Below are 20,199 nucleotides of genomic sequence, written 5' to 3'. Positions count from 1 at the left end.
GTAACAAGATTTGTAAAGGAGAGTCCGCTTTAAAATGTGCAATTTTTATCTCTCTCTCTCTCGCTTTCCTTTAAGCAAAGAATTTAATTTGGACTTAATTTCCTACAGTCTATTTTATTATACCTGAAGTCTTAGTTCTTAGAAATCCAATATTCGTTTATCTCGACCTTAAACAGCTCCTAGCCGTCTTTTGGATGAAGTGAGAAACTATTCATCACTTTCATTGCTGACAAGTGGTAAACCTATTGATAAACTTCTACTTATAATTATTTCTTTTATGGATGGATCGAAAAATTTATATCTATTGTTTCAGAATAAGCTTTTCAGGAATTGGTTTAAAATCTTATGTTTAAATCACTTTAATAATGGCTTTTCCTCTTCATTGAAATTATTAGCCCTGAAACAGCTCCTCTCTTGTTACCTCTTAGCTCTTTTATGTTATCCATATAAACCTAAAAGTTGTACAGCTTGTGTAACAAAAGCTCTATGGCTCGATATTAGTAAAAAGAAGGTTTTCCTCGCTTGTCATCAGAATTCAGTATATCCGGAGATCAGAATCATTTAAATGCGAACCTCTATTTATTCAGCTTTTTTTTTTTTTTTTTTTTTTTTTTTTTTTTTTAATGTTCTCCTTTTTTTCCAACTGGTCTGAGCCAATTCTGACAAATCTCTTGTGATCCACAATCACCCATGATTGGTCCAGATACGAAAATTCTAGCGTTTGTACCCCCATGTGCGGAAGTAAATCGACTTTGAACAAAATCACTAAACTTGAAATACAAACTTCGGGTTTTGACTTTAAAATTTTAAAAGTGATGTGATTTTTATAAGCGGTAACTTTGGTTTTATTAAGCGGTTATCTTGTAATGATATTGTATTCATTTGAATTCGTTGCTTCAAATGAAAAAGAATAAAGATTTTAAAGAATTTGATTTTTTAAAGCAGGGATTTTATTAAGCGGTACCCTCTGTAATCCAAGATAGCAAAAACGGAAAGCATGAACGGAAGACACTACTTGCACGATGAAATATGTTGGAAAGGTATCGGGATGTTGCATTCTGGTGCAAGGCAATCCGCTTTTGTGAGAGAGATGAATGTGCAACGTAGTGTCATCATTAGGCCGTCGAATCGTTACCAAAGGGATCAAAAGCCCTCTAGAATGCGTGGGTCTGGACGCCGGAGTATTAGCACAACAGCAGCCTATCTTTTTCTGTTGCTAATGTGCAAAACCCCGTAGATCACTGACAGCACGGCAGCTGGTATCGCATCTCTTTGATGCTGGGGGACGAACCCTATCCCGCCAGGTTGTGGCTCGTTGACTGCATAAAAGTTGACTGTACGCCTGACGATCTATGTATGTGTTCCTTTGTCCCCATCTCATGTGAGAGCGCGGTTGAAAGGGGCCGTAAGCATCGCAGTTGAACATCAGAGCAGTGAGTACACGTACGCTGTAAGAAGGAGTCTCGATTTAACATCCAGAACGATTCCCAAAGGGTAAGGTTAGGAGAGCCAGGGTAAAGCTATCGGATGCCAAACATCGTGAAAAGAGACCATTACAGAGGACGAGGTTTACTTCTATGGTCTGGGATAGGAACGAACGGATGCATCGGCGTCTACGTGATTCTTGGTGGTTCCATTACAGCCATTAGATATCGCAACAAAATTTTGAACCCTCTTGTGCGTCTTTTTATTGCTGCAAAGGGTACCGACGCGATATTTATGAAGGACAACGCCCGCCTGCTTACAGCACGAGTGGTGTGAAGTTATTTGGAGAGTGAAACCATTTCACATCTGCATAGCCTGCTATATAAACCGGACCTAAATCGCATAGAGTATAATTATGTGGGACATGTTGAGACTACGGATAGCTGGTCGCAGTGTGCGGGCAGGTACCCTCCATGAGCTCCGGCGTGCATTAGTACAGAAATCGGCGCTACTGCCACAGCAAGCGATCAAGGATACTATTAATAGCTTATTTCATCGTTTATGAAGCATGCATTTCAGCTAAAGGGAATCATACCCTTTATTAGCGTGATATTTCCATTGTACATTCTTCCGACCCATTCGGTGTTTCTCGATGTAATGGTCATAATGTATGTGTTTTTCCATGTCTTTGCTTTATTGTTTGGTATATGGTCTTGTAGTGCAGAACCAACCTCTTCGATCAATTTCACGCATAACCATTGAATAGTTTTCTTTTATTCCGCATTTAGACTTCATTACTTATTTTTTAGAAGAAGTGTCATCTGGCAATCAAGTCCACTTCATTATCAGAATTCGTGTTCTGCTATGAGAACTTTCAAGGTGATTTGTTATTATGACTCTTGCAATACAGTTAAAATTGTTGACCCACTGATTAAAATGGATTTATGGGACATCCTGACCCTTTATTTGATGGAGGAATAGAAAAAAGAAAATATTTTAATGTATGGTAGCGCATTTATGATCGCGTGTTACATTCCCGTTTGTGAATATTCGATTTTGAACAACCATAGGTTAAAAGTTTTCATGTCCCTTTTTGGAGTTGATATTTTTTGGGTATATTATGGGTATTTTTATCCGTTCATTTGTAAGAGTAGCTCGAAAATATAAACAGTACTTTCCGCATTTCGTTTAATCTGATATCCCGTGTGATGCATATAACTTGAGAATCATAATGTACGAGTAAAGAGTCATATGTTTTACTTGTAAATCCACTTTCTTAGCGGTAAAGTTCTATCCCCAGTTAAGTCTCTATACAGGTCCCAACTAGTACTTTTATTAATGGAAGGTGATTATGGTATGATTTTCCCCTACGATACTGCCTAGACTCTGAACAAATGGATAAAAGAATTAAAAGTGTTAAATCGCTTGGATATTTACGAATGTTTTAGTTGTAAAGGGTGAGCAATATGTAGCTGACTAATTTTTCTTTTAGTCTATCTTCATTTTCCATGACATTTCCTTATCTTTATCATAACGTTCAGGAGTTGCATCTGCAGTAGACCATCGAGTGTTAAAGTTACTCACTTAATCTCTTGATATGTACTTTAAAATATACACATAAAATAGATGTCGGTTGCACTTAAGTCGAGCGGGGAGGAGGAGTTTTCTTGAAGCCTAAGATGTTATCTTATTGCTTATGTTTCATAACTGCACTGCTCTCATCTGTAGTCTCATCAGTCAATGATCTTCATCTCAAAGTTTGGAGAAATAAAAGCTTTGAATGATTTCGTACTTCTAACTGAGACTATTCTTATTTTTAAACACCTCTAAAACATTTTCTAGCTGTTTATTGCTTTAATTTGTTGATTTATTGTCCTCGCTAAACAGAAAATATTGCTGCAAGTCCTCATGCACAAGTGATCCAGTGAAATAAATGCACAACTACAGCTTGTCGTCTACAGCTAATCGTCTCTAGTGCTGTACTACTAGTGTATAAAACTCCATGCACTTGTGTCATCAGCATAAGTTATTCTATGATTTTCTTTTTTATAACTGGTGACATACGCTGAACAGCAGGTGGAAGCAGGTGGAAAATATTTCTTCTGATATTGACTATTTAAGAATTATAACCTTTTTTAAAGAATATTAATTGGTTAATGAAGTGATACAGCAAATTGTAGCCATTTTATGCGCTTTAATGCATTTTAGGAATGTTTAGTTCTGTTAGGTAAATATAATTACGTCTTAATTCTTCCTTTTTCTTAGCAGATAATTGTTTTCTCTTTTTCAATGTAAAGATTTAAAGCTGTATTCAGGTTTTTTTTTGGGGGGGGGGCATTCAAGTATGCAAGCTAAATATTAAAAGTAACAAACAATGATTGATTCTCATATCTTGTAAAATAACTTTCTGTAAGTGAGTTGATTACCTATATGCAATGCGCAGGCATAAAGTACTTTTAAATCAAATTATTCATCAATAACGCCTAAGTAGTATGTGCACCTATATGAAATTTCTATTACTTTAATAATTTATTTTTTATTTTCTATTACAATTTATTAATGTATTTTACATCCCATGCAAAATCACTCCCAAGGTTTTATGTAATCACATTTCGAAGGAGATTCTGTGATGCCAGTTTTTCCTTGTGGATGCGAAGTGTTTATGATGAAGTGTTTTTATGATCCACTACGGAGATATATGTATATTTTGTAACTTTTGTAAATTTTTATGTTTTCTTAATTTCTTTTATTTTTTCATCAGTACAAGACAGTTTAGCGTTCAATTTCACTATTAATAGTTGAAATGTATTTTGAGGAATCTTAAATCTTAAAATTCATCATATTAATAAATTTTAAGAAGAATAATCTTCTACAATATGTTTTTACAATATTATTACAGGCAGATGTGTTACGAGTTAAATATTTAATAAGTTTATATTCTATGATTAAATTGACCGCTGTATTTTCAATGCAAATTGACTTTTTTTACTAAATGTTCTACTCAATTACATTTTATATTTTTATGGTAATTTCATTTCTAAATTTTTATACTAAAGATTTATTTATGCGAGGTTGGGGTAATCGCATGATTTATTTGAGTATGGGGTATAAATATATATCATTTTTTTTTACTTCACTTTTACAATGCTGAAAATATAAATAATCAATAATGTGTTATAAACTTTCATATGATTGATATATCCACTTCATAAGAACTTTTCTAAAATATTAAGGGACCTTCTTTAAATTTGATTAAATTTGATTCATAATTTTGAAATGTAATAGGTTCCCTTTTACAGTTTTAGCATCTATCTGGGATTGTTTAATCCACAAACTATTCTGTTGTTTCTGTTTAGGATTTATTTTGGTTTATCGATGCTTAAGACTTATTTTAGCTAATTATGAATCTTTCTTATTTCAGAAGCTGAAGAGAGCCGACCTGTCCTTCCGGAAAGCCTGGAAAGCATACCGAAAGCGGATTATTTTCCCAACCAGCGTCACCGCTGGAATACAAATGAGGTAATTTTTAGATTCATTAAAAAGATTAAGGTGCCAGGAAGAAATGTAAATGCAAATCAGATTCCTTCCAGTTCATTACGCGCCGCGATGCCCCCCCCCCGCAGAGCAGCGTGAAATTGATAAACAGATTTCGGAATGATTAGAGAAACAAAGGATATGCCTTTATCCATTTTTTGCAGCCATTCCACTTTTTGTTTGATGGACATCGAAACATGCTTTCGCTTTGTATATCTTTTGGTAGCTCCAGAATCGGAAATTCTTTTTGACATAATCGAAAGTTCAAGCTTACTTTTATAAAATTGCTCCAACAGTCTGCAAAAAATAATAAGCCGGATCCAATTAGAAGATTAAGGAACAACGCAATCTGCAACATTAACTAAACTAGATAATTTTAGCTTAGCTTATACCGTCCGTTATACATTAAACGCGCATGCGTAAACGCATAACCTCAAAGCTACAACGAAAGTTTGTAGCTTTGAGGTTCGGATTATGGACGTCCGAATTAAAGACGTTTGACTGTATTTTAAGCATGCTTGTTCATTTTTTATGTAAATCGATCTGGATATATGAGTTTCTATTTTATTTTTTTTTTTAACTTGTAGTAAAGATCATTTGAATTAGTTCTCTTTCTGGAGTCCAATACATTAAATGGCACACATCACTGTAAATTACCAAAAATAAATATTGATAAAAATAATAGAAGATATGTTTAATCAAAGCTACAGTGTATGCAGATGCCATCCTCATGTTGTCAGCTAATTCTACATTCCATTATATGTATGAAATACTGTTAAATACATATAATCATTATTATGTATGTAATAATTTTGCCAGAAGGGTCATAGCTGTTTTTTATAAAAATTTTAAAACTTGTATTTCTGATAAATTTTAAATTTTTATTTATTTATTTATTTCTCTTATTTTTAATTTTACAGCAAACAGTTAAAATTTTGCTGTTTAGTTTTATGTACTGTATTAAGATATATTTTCAGCTGGGGTTGCCCATAGGAAACGTACAGGTCATTTCAAAATTAATGGAACAAACATTAAGGGAGATAAAAATACAGAAATAAACACTGAACCATAGAATGCATAGTCGCATGTTAAGCGGTTAGGCAATGGAAAGCTACCCACGCTGTTTTCCAGAACGCAAAGATGCAAGAAGAATACTAATCTATTCTAAGCCTCTAGTGATAGTTAACGAGCTAGGAAAATTAAGCCCGAATACCGCTTGAGGCCGGGACTAAACCGGTATAGAGAAAATAAGCTTAGTGAAAATATGACATTAAGATTGGAGCTGAACCTCTCTGAGGGGATGGCAAAGAAAGGCACTTAAGAAGTGAATAAAAGTTAACTTGGATAGAAAAAAAGCGCATGCTAAGCAGAACTAACTGTAAGAAAATTAACAAAAATTGGCATAGATTTTATTTTAGCAGTACTTTCAGCAATTGAGCATGATCACCTTCTTCCATTGCAACTAAATGAAAGAAAGATCTTTGGTCTTACAAATAGGAAGAAAAAGGTGCCAATGTAAAATTATTTAAAAAAGTAAAGTATAGTTTGGTGTTAAATTTAAAAAAAAACTTTCCAAAATCTACACCAAACTAAGATTACTTTTTTGCCTAATTTTTAACATTGATCTTTCATTTAGGTGCACTCAGCTGAATGGTTTGAGAGAACTCCAGCGCAGGGTCGACTCTGGGTATTTTGCATCCTAGTTCAATTTTTGCGACTTATAAATTCTGTCGCCTCCTGCCGTCACATCGGTTGCACCGGCTGTGAGTCAACCGTGCTCCATGAATAAAAACATTTATTGCAAAAGTCACCAGTTCATAACAACCGTAAAGCGCAAAGACATAAAGTGCATGAAAAAATATGTAATTCAAAGCAAAAATAAAATAAATACTAAAAGAATAATACTGGCGCTTGTTAAAAACCACCATTTTTACGCATGCTCTTGAAAGTGACCTACAGCGCATAAGTGATTAATCCGTAACTATGCGTTCTGCGATGAAAAATATTTGCTTCAGTGTGTTCTGTTACCCTATAAAGCTTGTGCCATTAGGCTTAAAACACCCAATCTTTGTCTTTGATCGATAAGAATATGAACAAATATTTTTGTTTCCAGTAATATTTCTTTATCTGTGATCATTAAAGATTTTGCTATTCCGTTTCATTTTTTATTTTCAGCTCAGAAATATCTCTTCTTAATTTCTATTAAGTTGCTAAGTGCGATAATATTTAAGCAATTAATTCTGTGTTTACATTTTCGGCAATTAATTTATCTTTTATTGCAGAATTTGTACCCTTTATGAAACTTTTTTTAAGAACTTAACTTTGAGCTCTTATTGCCGTTATTATGGACTTTCTTCATCAAATTCATTATGTGTCCTTCATTTTCGCATCTGTTGGCGTAAATTTAGACTTCCATTTACAAACATGCCTTAAATAAGGCAAATTTTCCTGTTATTACATTTTTAAATTAAAAAAATCAATTTTGTAGAAGTTGCGAAATTTAACTCTTTACGCCCTCCATCCTCCGGTAAATATGAATGTAGAAGAAATGTAGCAGAAGTATAGCAGAAGATTTCTGATTAAGTGATGAGCATTGCTGTGCATATTTTAACGAAAAGTATTGATCAGTAAAAATTTTTCAAGCAGATCTTATTCATGGAATTTAAAATTAATCATACACTAGTAAATCGTAAAAGAATATCATTGAATGGCATTAAAAGAGAAATATCCCTCTCAGCAAAAATTTTAAATTTCGAAATGAAATAAATATCTTTGTCATTTTTTATTCGATTTCAGACAAATTTTGGGTTTTATTTTTTATAATGAATAGAAACTGTTATTAAATATACGTAACTGCAGTGGTACCTTGATATACGACATATATCTGTTTTATATCCTTGGATATATAATAAAGGAACTTATTTGGTGAGAAATAAAGGGAAAATAAATAATCTGTTCTTACAAAAAAAATCTTGTTGTCATTGTTATAACACTAGTTAATGCTAAAATACAAATGTAGTGGGTGATATATGAAATGTACACTGCTCAAAAAAAAAGGGGGGACAGTTCTATATCTTCCGTTCTACTGGGCTGATTGACAAAATTCAAATTGCCTTTTTCATGTCTCGAAAGCGCGACTTAGGATATATATTAGATTTATATATAGCACTATTCTAACATAGGTATTTTGACACAAAATCGGACTTTTTCTGAAATAACATACCAATTTTTTTACATATTTCGATTCTACGACTCAAATTACTCCTAAATATGAAATTTTGTAAAATTTGGAGCGAAATTTACGGAGAAATTCACAAATTTAGGTTGGCACTATTTTGTCAGTTTGCGCCAAGAATAGTTCACTTGGCGAACTTCTTAATATATGGCAACCTAGTTTCCTTTCCCGTGAGAGGAAAAAAAGTCACCATCGTTCCTTTTTTTCCAAATAATATTCTTTATATTTTATTTTTAATTATAACTTATATTAATTTAAGTAATTTTTTCTTTTTCGAATTTCATTTTAATTGTTTAAGTTGCATGGTTTTTTTCGAATAACTGTTCACTTAGCGAACTTCTTAATATATGGCAACCTAGTTTCCTTTCCCTTGAGAAGATCGTTCCTTTTTCCAAATAATATTCTTTATATTATATTTTTAATTATAACTGCTATTATTTTAAGTATTTTTTCTGTTTTTCGAATTTCATTTTAATTAAGTTGCATGGTTTCTTTCGAATTAACTGTTTTAAAAATTTCTATTTACTCTTTCGAACTGCGTAGTTTAAATCAATGGTGCATCGTTTATTTATTTATTTATTTATTTTTTTCAAATAGTTTTCCTTATGCAGTCAAAAGTCGTTAATCCGGACTCGTCGGGACTTCGGCGATTCCGGATTATCGATTTTTCCGGATTATAGATCATCAGTTTAAATGTGGTAAGATGGCATGCAGAAATTGCAAAATTAAAAAAATGAAACCGTAATTTATGAAATAAAGAACAATTATGATCTAAAGGGTATCAAAATTTACAAAAAGAAAAAGCTTAATATTTATTTGTTTACTTTATTAAACATTTCCTTCAATGTAAGTTGCTTCGTTTCATGTGATAATACTTTCTCTTTAATTCTATTAAACAGACATAATTTCTTGTTTAGTTACAAAGTTCCGCTGTTCAAGTCCTATAATTGCTGTGTTGAGAATACCGATTAATTTGTCAATCGAAATGTTTTCGTTTTCAATAACCTCTGGGTCACTTTCTTCACTATCGGAAGCGAATTATAATGACGAGGAACTTGATTTAAATCATATCAAAGACAGAATTAAATACTACACTTAGTATGGAATTATAAACCAAATAAAATAAAAACATCTGCCCTGAAGATAAGGATAGTGCTGACAGATCAACTTCCAATCCGCCGCGTGAAATTGATAAACAGATTTCGGATCTCAAAACATACTTTCGCTTTGTAGATACAAATTATATATTAGTAAATATATATCGGAAATTCTATTTGACATAATCTTTCTAATCTATCATAATCTAATAATGACCTAATAATGACGTTTCTGCCCCCCCCTCTGCCGCATAGCAGCGTGAAATTGATAAACAGATTTCGGATTTCAAAACATACATCCGCTTTGTAGTAAATATATATCGGAAATTCTATTTGACATAATCAAAAGTTCGAGCTTACTTTTATAAAATTGCTCTAACAGTCTGCAAAAAATAATAAGCCGGATCCAATTCGAAGATTAAGGAACAACGCAATCGGCAACATTAACTGAATTAGATAACTTTAGCTTAGCGTATAACTCCGTTACAATTTAAACGCGCATGCGCACAAACATATTCGCAGCCGTAAGGGTCTTACGCGCTCTCGTAAACGCCTGTGCGCATGCGTGAACGCGACGCATGCGCAGAAAGTTTGTAGCTTTGAGGTCCGGATTATAGATCATTCCGGATTATGGGTGTCCGAATTAACGACTTTTGACTGTACTATATTTATAGTCATAGTTACTATTTTAGGTAATTTTCAAATTTTTAGACTTTTATTTTAATTGTTAGTGTTGCATTGTCTCTTCAGATAATTATTTTAAAATTTTCAATTTATTCATTCGAACTGAGCATATAAAATATATTTATTAATATAAATTTTTCAGAATTTGATTTTATTTATTTGAATTGCATTTCTTTCGGAAGAAATCTTTGTAACCCAGAGTACGTTTGAAAACCAGATGCGTTTTGAAAACTGCATATATTAAAAGAGAAAATACAGTAAAGCACAGTTAACACGCCTTTCAATGTTCCGTTCAGAAAAGATATATATAAATAAGAGAGATGTATAATCGACATTTTACCTTAGTATAACTTGCATACACTGCTTTAAACAGTTTTAGATATTGTAATGTTTTTATTATTATTTAGAAATAACTGAGCAGAAATATTTACCTTATTTAAAATATTTTGTAACTGGAAGTAACGGGTAGCCATAATTAAACTGACAGTGCTCACAGTGTTCTGTAGCGCGATCTATTTGCAAGAATGACGACACATTTTGTAGGAAGATTAAAGAAGACGGGGGACGAATGATTCCGCGAAAAAAACAAATTAGTTCCAAAAGTCACCGCTAGGGGAATATTTGGCACTGTGTAATAGAAAATAGAGTGTTAACAAATGCAAATTAATACGGAATAAAATTACCTTTTATTAAGCACATCTTCTGATTTAGTTCAAGTGCAATATGGCAACACTTTTAAAAAAGTGTAAAATCTACGTAAACACCGATAAAGTCTCGTGATCTGCAATATCACGTACGCTGAGCAGAAGAAGTTCTTTACTCAAATTTCACGTTACATCCATTCGCACAGTGCCAGCTGCTTTTGTTTTAAAAAGCAATGTGTTACGTTTCGAATCAATCGGATTGAAAGTTTATGTGCAATGTCTTCTTCTTTAGTTGAGCGTGCGTTACTGTTCAAATTCTTTTACCTCAACCAGTGCAACGCGTCAGCCGCTCTTCGTGCTTTTAGAACGCAAAAAAAAAAAAAAAAAAAAAAAAAAAATCCGTAAAGGTAACGGCCCTGTGTCAGTTAATGGGCTAAAAGCAATGATTGCGACGTTTGAGAAAACAGGTTCTCTGAAGGTTCAGTCAGGCAGAGGACGAAAACCTGTACCACAGGATACAATCGAAGCAGTTGCCACGGCGATTGTCGACAGAGGACCAGACAATATTGCTGCCACCTCTAGCGCTCGTGGAGTAGCTCGGAATATGGATATGCCTTACAGTACGGTATGGAAAATCTTACGAAAGATTAGCAACGTCTATCCGTACAAGATCAGCCGTGTACAGGAGTTACTGTACCCCGACCATGATAAGCGATTGACTTTTGCTCTCACCTTTCTTGCCAGAATGGAGGTGGATGATGCTTGGCCGTGGAAAATCTTATGAGCAGACGAGGCTCACTTTTACATGAATGGAACTGTGAATACCCAGAACTTCCGAATTTGGGATGACAAATCACCACATGCAGTCACAGCAATTCCCTTACATTCAGCAAAGGTAACTGTTTGGTGTGGGTTCACAGCGGAATTTATCGTAGGTCCATTCTTCTATGAGAACATTACCCCGACAGGACCGGAAACATGTTCTGTTACCGGAGAGAAATATCGCGACATGTTGAACAGCTTTGTCATTCCGGCACTTCAGTAAAGACAATGCCTGGGAAAAATCCTTTTCATGCAAGATGGAGCCCCTCCACACGTTGCTGTACGGGTGCAACAGATGCTACGATGAAATTCACAACAGAAAGAGGTATTAGCAGCTACTTTCCAACTGCATGGCCACCTCGGTCGCCTGATCGTACCCCATGCGACTTCTGGCTATGGGGTTACCTTAAGTCCAAGGTCTGTCAAGGAATGGTCCAGGATCTGGCTACGTTGAAGGTCACGGACTGTACGGGAGATTCCTGCAGACATGTTACTTTCTGTTGTTGTGCATACTGTGCACAGAATGCAATATGTGGTCCACAACAACGGCAGCCACGTTGAACCTCATTTGAATGCAAAATAAAAGGTAATTTCCGTATTGATTTGCATTTGTTAACATTCTATTTTCTATTACACAGCGCCGAATATTCCCCTAGAGGTGACTTTTGGAACTAATTTGTTTTTTCGCGGAATCCTTCGTCCCCCGTCTTGTTTAATCTTCCTACAAAATGTGGCGTCATTCTCGCAAATAGGTCGCTCTACAGAACACTGTGAGCACTGTCAGTTTAATTATGGCCACCCGGTATATCTGTTATCAGTTGGTTGTGAAAATAAAGACCACATAATAGGTTTTCATGGATGTGGTGTATACACAATTGAATTTTTAAAGCCACCTAATTTTTCTCTTAAAATAAATATCATTATCATTCTTCAAATATATAATATCATATGTATTTTAAGAAATGTAAGTTAAATTTTTATTGTTTTGTTAATAAATTATATAATAAGCTATTTGAGCTAAATCTCATTCATATAATTAAAATTAACAAAATTCTGGACCCAGTATGTAAGGGAAAAAAATATTTTAAAGTGCTGAATATGTTATATTCATGTGCTCTTAAGTTTAAGAATATACACTCACGTTTGTGAAAATTGCAACACCAAGAAGGACTTACGCGAGTGAGCTGAAATTTTCAGGAAATGCAAAGTAGCGCATGATATGCAAATGATTAGAATTGCAAATCCGTAGCGCATGCGTATGCTGAGCAGCGCCCTCTGAACGGCTGATGGATCCGAATAAATAGACGGCTGTAGCGAGTCGTGTATGGTTATCGGTGGTTATCTGCTAGTGGTAAACGTTAACTCAATCTGTACTTATGCCTCGCTCGAAAGAGAGCGAGATTTGAACAACTTACAGAGTTTGAACGAGGGAGAATCATCGGCCTTCGTGAAGCTGGATTGTCGTATCGTGCAGTAGCCTCTCGTGTGCAGCGTAACAGCAGCACAGTGATGCGCGTTTGGAAGCAGTGGACGGACGAGTGTCGGACAACTCGGAAATCCAGGAGTGGACCCCGAAATGTGACGTCAGCTCGCGATGATAGACACCTGGTCCGCATGGCGCGGACGGACCGTACAGCTTCCTCTAGACAATTGGCAGCACTGTGGTCAATAGCTACAGGTGTTTCATTGTGTGCTTCATCAATTCGTAGACGTCTGCTGCAGTGTGGACTGCGCGCACGGACTCCTTTATACAGGATCCCCCTAACGCACGACCATCGCTGCCTGCGGCTACAATGGGCCAATCAGCATAGAGACTGGCGTGCTGATTGGCAGCATGTCGTGTTTTCTGACGAATCCCGCTTTAATTTGTGGTACCATGATGGCCGCATTCGTGTCAGACGCTATGCCGGTGAACGCCACCTTCCGGAGTGCATTATCGAACGCCACAGTGGACGAACACCCGGAGTTATGGTCTGGGGCGCCATAGCATATCATAGACGATTTCAATTGCTACGAATTGTGGGCAATTTGAACAGCAACCGGTATATCCGTGAAGTTCTACAGCCTGAAGCTGTTCCCTTCCTTCAAAGCTTGCCAGGCGCTGTATTTCAACAGGACAATGCCCGCCCTCATACTGCTCGGATTGTTAAATCCTTCTTTGCAGCGCAGCAGGTACAGCTTCTTCCTTGGCCTGCGTGTTCCCCGGATATGTCGTCAATTGAACATGTGTGGGATGTCATTGGTCGGCGTCTTGCTCGTGATCCTCGTCCTGTTGCGTCTGCAGACGAACTTTGGGTACGCGTACAAACGATATGGAATGCTCTTCCTCAGTCAGACATTCAAACTTTGTTTGACTCCATGCCACGTCGTGTAGCAGCACTTATTGCGGCGCGTGGTGGCCACACAAAATACTGATTCTGATCTCTTGTTCTTGTTTGTTTGCTTTGAACATTTAATCATTTATTTGTACCACTACCACTCAACTGTGTATTAAATTGCATTCAATTATGACGATTCCTTCTTGGTGTTGCAATTTTCACAAACGTGAGTGTACATTCAGATGAAGGTTTATTGCAGAACTAGGTGAATTCAGTAATAAATATATAACTTTCACAGAAATAAATCCTTGCAAATTGCTGTGATACAGTTTTTCAAGTTACTGTACTGTAAATTTATATTCATAGATTCAGTTTTTCTCAAACTATTGGGTGTTTAAAAATGAATTTTAGTATGTATTTTTCATTTCTTCTATGTGTAAATTGTACTGTTAAATGAAATTTATTTCGCCTTTTATCTTTCATATTCAAACAGACCTCATTTGCTTAAGTTCCATTTGTGTGATCTAATTTCCTATAATAAAGGGCCTTATTGTATTATATTTTCTTCATTGCTAGAGATATCTAAATGATTATGACAGTGCTATTTATGGTTAGATAACATTAAAGTATTAACATAGCAAAGGGAGATTGTCAAATATACAATTTTTTATATTAGAAATTTAAAGAAATAACAAAAAGTGTTTTACAGTTGAACAAAGTGAATTTTGATGCAGATTGTTTTGTTAATGAGAAAGAAGAAATTTAACATATATTTTCTATTCGATTTAATGCAATTGCATATATTTATATAAATAATAAGAATAATAAAATTGTATTAAATTGAAAGCAAAATAAGCTTATTTTAAATAAAATTACATGTTTAATGAATTTTATTATGGGTAGTCATAAGATTTATTCATCTTAAGAATTTGTTGGAAGAAAATTGTGCTGTGCATATTTGTGTTTTCAATGTGCTTTCAATAAATTTATAAAAAAATTAAAATTATAATTTTATTTTTAGAAATATTGATTATTTTTTATGGGAAGATATTTCTTATTTATAAAATAGTATTTTAGAATTTATAAAAACGGATATTTATTAAAAGTTGCTTAATATAAGAGTAATTTAAATTTGACTTCATTAGAAATTTTGTATTTAATTTCTATCTAAAATTTAAGAATGTTCATTTTCTGTTTAAAATTATTCTTGAACTATTTCAATGTATTTCTATACTCTTGTATTAAAAGCATAAAGTAAACAATGCTAAGAAATGTAAAGTAACATAATGTTTGAATTTTTGGAGCCAATGATGTTTATTATTTTTTAAATTATAATAATAAAAAAGAAAAATACATGTAGAATTTTTCATGATTATTCGCATTAGTAGTAATGAATATAAAAAAAAAACAAGAACTGTAGAAAGATTAATATTGTCATGATGTTTGATAATAATTTCATTTCGTTTCATCTTATGACAGAGAAAGAATAAACTTCGGAGATTTTTTATTCTGAAAAACTCTAGAAGAATGTAAATTAGTTAATCAAAATTAATAATTATTTCCATATGAAACTTCTTCTCCCCTCCTGTAAGCAGCTAATGTTTAATTAAAAAAAAAAAAAAAAAAAAAAAACTTGATTTAGGAGACTTTTGTTTCTGAGGAATGCAAATTTTGTAACATATTCAAGACTTAATTTTTATTGAATGTGTATGTTATTTATTTACTAAGACTGACAGTATTTACCATTAAGTTCTGTCTTACCTGGTCATATATCAAATCTTGATAGCAACTGCTGTCAAGGAAATGCTTAAACATTGGAAACAATTTATCATGAATGTTTGCTCAAAACAGGGGTTCTCAACCATGGGGAAATTTACCCCTTGGTGGAATGCAGTCAAACTTTTATTTAGCTGTTTAATATTTAGTTTTAGTTTATGAATATAAAATAAACTACTTTTATTCAAGTTTTGTATTTTTCAATTTTTTTAATAGTTTCTGCTGTTTAATTAATAAAACACATTTAAAAATAATCTAAATCTAAATAAATATATGTATATTTTTCAAGTTTTGGAAAGGAGGAAGGGAATGCTTCTAGCAATTGGGAAATGGATGCACGGGGCATAAAAGGTTGAGAACCTCTGGCCTAGAAACACCAGCTGGTTTCTGATCATAATAACTTTAAGCATTCATAACATTGATATTATGTTTGAAAAATTTGAAAGAATTAATTTAAATGCATTCCATTTCTTAAAAGTTCTGAAGCTTTTGAACACAATTAATAACAAAACTAAATTTCAAAATACTAGCTTCTAAATTTGCTTTTGTTTTCGCTATGCAATCTTGCTTTTGTAAAACTAGAATATTCCATTCATCAGATGAATAGCTACTATTATCATCATCTTATGAACAGGGTTAATGTCTTAACTCCAAGCTATGCTAAAACATTTTATATGTGTTGTGATAATACAGATTTTCAGGATGAAACGGGAATAGCTTTTATTATACAGTACAAAGTCTAAAATCCGGACGTCCTTTATCCAGAATGATCTACAGTCACAAGTTTTTAATCCGGACTCGTCGGGACTTCGGCGATTCCGGATTATAGATCATCAGTTTAAATCTGGTAAGATAGCATGCAGAAATTATAAAATTAAAAATATGAAACCGTTATTTATGAAATAAGAGCAATAATTTCATAAAAACCGTAATTTATGAAATAAAGATCTAAAGGGTATCAAAATTTACAAAAAAAAAAAAAAAAAAAAAAAAAAAAGCTTAATATTTATTTGTTTACTTTGTTAAACATTTCTTTGAAAGCGCGCATGCGTAAAGCAAACATTACGCATAGTCGAAAGTAGAAAATTGCAACCAGAAAACTATTTGATGTGTATTCGTGATATTTATAATGACGAGGAATTTGATTTAAATCATATCAAAGACGGGGTACATCGAGATGAAATACTACATTTAGTAAGGAATTATAAGCCGAATAAAATAAAAACATCTGCCCTGAAGATAAGGATAGTGCTGACAGATCAACTTCCAGTTCATTGCCCCCCCCCCGCACAGCAGCGCGAAATTGATAAACAGATTTTGGAATGATTAGAGAAACAAAGGATATGCTTTTATCCATTTTTTGCAGCAATTCCACTTTTTGTTTGATGAACATCGAAACATGCTTTCGCTTTGTAAATACTTTGGCAGCTCCAGAATCGGAAATTCTTTTTGACATAATCGAAAGTTCAAGCTTACTTTTATAAAATTCCTCTAACAGTCTGCAAAAAATAATAAGCCGGATGCAATTAGAAGATTAAGGAACAACGCAATCTGCAACATTAACTGAACTAAATAATTAGATAATTTTAGCTTAGCTTATACCATCCGTTATACATTAAACGCACATGCGTAAACGTATTTTGCGCATGCGTAAATGCGTTTGTAGCTTTGAGGTCCGGATTATGGATGTCCGGATTAAAGACTTTTGACTGTATAATCCGGACCTCAAAGCCACAAAGTTACGCATGCGCGTTTGATGCGCGTCCGACACGCGTGCGCGTAAAGCTAGTAAAGCATTTACTCATGCGCGCTTCCAATAGTGAAGAAAGTGACAGAGAGGTTATTGAAAAGAAAAAATTTCGGTTGACAAGTTAGTCGGTATTCTCGCACAGCAATTACAGGAGTTGAACAGTGGAACTTTGTAACTGTATAAGAAATTATGTCTGTTTATAGAAGAGAGAATTAAAGAGAAAGTATTAGCACAAAAAACGAAGCAACTTAAACAACTTACATTGAAAGAAATGTTTAATAAAGTAAACAAATAAACATTAAGCTTTTTTTGTTTGTAAATTTTGATACCCTTTAGATCATAATTGCTCTTTATTTCATAAATTACTGTTTCATATTTTTCATTGTATAATTTCTGCATGCCATCTTACCAAATTTAAATTTATGATCTATAATCCGGAAAAACCCCTAATCCGGAATCGCCGAAATCCCGACGAGTCCAGATTACGGACTTTGTACTGTACCTAGCTCCATGTTAGATTTTTGTGTCCTTTTCAGCAGCAGTCACTTCTGATAAGGCAGAGCAGTGATGCTTTTATTCAAAAGCTGAAGATTACTTGTTGATTGGGGAGGGTGAGAAGTTAAGCTCAGATCATGTATGTTATGAATATATTTATGTCCAGTGTCATAAGAATAGGACTATTATGAGCCTCTATTCAACGTTTTAAATGAAAAAGACGCGAAATGATGAGCTGTCAATCCAAGCCTCCTTACGGTGAGGCCCACCAGCAGCCGAGCGGTAAAATCGCTGAACACTGGTAGTTCGGTCCGAGGTTCGAATCCCGCGAACGGGCTGGCTGCATGGGTGTTTTCATGGTTTTTCCCCATGTGTAACGTGTATACGAGCCAGTTTCCCTTAGAAAGTCCTCCACGAAGGCATCCATTCCTTTAGGCAGATAGCCCTAGTGTGCTTTGCCATAATTAAATACACACACCACCTTACGGTGAGAGTAGTGCTGTGTATGTTCTTAAAACAATGTGGTTTCTTTCTGGGATTTTTGGGTTACCTAAAGACGATGTTGGTCACTGCCGCTACGTTACATACAAGGATAACTGTTAAATGTTGTTTAATGCATGTTCTGCGATTCTGCTGATCACATTTTATTCCAATGCTACAGTTGCTAAAAGAGTTTAAAAAATCTAATTTCATCCATATTATAGACATAATTCAAGTTTATCACTTTTTCTTTCACTTGATCAAATTCGCACAACCAAGTGTTTGCTCCTTATGTATCAACTTTATTTCCTTCACCATAAATCTTAAACGATGAAATTGAGCGTCTCTTTCAGAAATGGTACAGCCGGGCAGTGGAAGAACTGAAATCTTGAATTTCTAAGTTTTGTGCGATCTCATTTGCTTTACATTGAATTGTAGGCCACTTAAATACACTCATGTCCATAAATTAAGGATAATTCGGAGTCATGCGGAAATCGAAATCTAAAATATATATATATCACCTGTAAAATCACTACACACATCTTCAAGAATCATATGCAAATTTCAGGAAGTAACCAGATGACACCGATGGTACGTCACAATGACGAGAGTGTAAGAGAGTGATATATAAGGAATACAGGCAAAGAAGTAAAATTGTTCGCAGGTGCTTTATAAGCATTTCAGTGCAATAACCCAATAGTTATGACACAAAGGACGCATTTGGATGATTTTTTACGTGGTAGAATTATCGGCCGTCTGGAATGTGGGCGTACCCCACTGGAAGTATCAGACGAACTTGGAATTGCCCAGAGTGTCATCTCCAGGCTTTGGCAACGATTCCAAGATGATGGTAATGTGAGTAGACGTTACAGCACAGGTCGCCCCAGAGTTACAACGCCGAATGAGGAATGCTTGGCCCGTCAACCTCCTCCTACGTGTCTACGGGAACTTCGGAGAACATTGATTTTTGAGTGGTGTAATATCCACCAAGATCAGATCAATAATTTGATACTCAGCATGCCTAGGGGTTGTACTGACTGTATTGCATCGTCTGTGAGACATACAATGTATTAACAATCATACTAACCATGTAATATTGTTTTTTTGTAAATAGTTTTTTTTTTTTTTTTTTTTTTTTTTGTAATTTGCTCCACGGAGAAAAAATCACTAATTTTTTTTAATAATATCAAACATATAGCATCTTTTTTTACTGTTTACCTTTTGTTTAATAAATAAGCTTTACAAATAAGTCAGATTTGTTTTGCTTCTAACTCTTCCTCTGCCTGATTTTGCATTATCCTTTATTTATGGACATGAGTGTATAATGGCTGACTATTCTGGAAGTAAAGTTTCAGTAGCTCCATTTTTAGCACAGAGACGTTGCAGAAGCATTAAGAATATTTTCGTGATCTTTCAGTATTGTGGATAAGGCAGATTTTCCTAATTCCATATTTTTTGGAAAGTATAGTTTACTTATTTACACCAGGATCTAATTTTTCTAGTTTTGTTTGCAGATCCATCTCTTCTGCTTCCTCTCAGTCAGGACTTACCACTTATAACTTAGCATTATTTGTGTTCTGAAAACAACCAGAATGTCGTCTACAGGACTATCAAACAGGACTGCTGCTAGAGCTTTTAGAGAATAAAGACATGTTTGAGTGTGCTAAATGTTCATTTATAACTAAAGTGCTGTCCAGTAGATTTATGTAAATATTTTATTGTATATACAATTCATTTAAATTTAAACTGAGAAGGAAACAACAGGGGAAAAAACGAAAAACTTCGAAAGTTCACGTTAAGTGAAAAAAATCTAATGATGTAACTGACTGAAAAACAGTTTGCAATTCATACTAACTGAAATTCGAGTTAACAGATAAAACTTCCTGTAAGATCATATACATTGCTGCCAGGTTCGAAATTTCGTTTCTGTTAATTGAGT

General features: G+C 34.2%; 1 protein-coding gene across 7 annotated transcripts in view; it reads left to right on the top strand.

Moving 5' to 3' along the window:
• Camta (Calmodulin-binding transcription activator) overlaps window positions 1-20,199 on the top strand; it is a 360,727-nt gene that overhangs the window by 215,324 nt on the left and 125,204 nt on the right. For all 7 annotated transcript variants that reach the window (XM_085818419.1, XM_085818416.1, XM_085818418.1 and 4 more), the window contains one exon: window positions 4,847-4,944. In XM_085818419.1, the coding sequence (XP_085674545.1) occupies window positions 4,847-4,944 (98 nt within the window). The remainder of the gene's footprint in view (window positions 1-4,846; window positions 4,945-20,199) is intronic.

Source organism: Stegodyphus dumicola, chromosome 6, assembly GCF_044657685.1.
Source record: "Stegodyphus dumicola isolate Sdum_Otavi_A_Nest chromosome 6, ASM4465768v1".
Classification (NCBI taxonomy): Eukaryota; Metazoa; Arthropoda; class Arachnida; order Araneae; family Eresidae; genus Stegodyphus; species Stegodyphus dumicola.
This window is presented reverse-complemented; position numbering and strand designations above follow the sequence as displayed.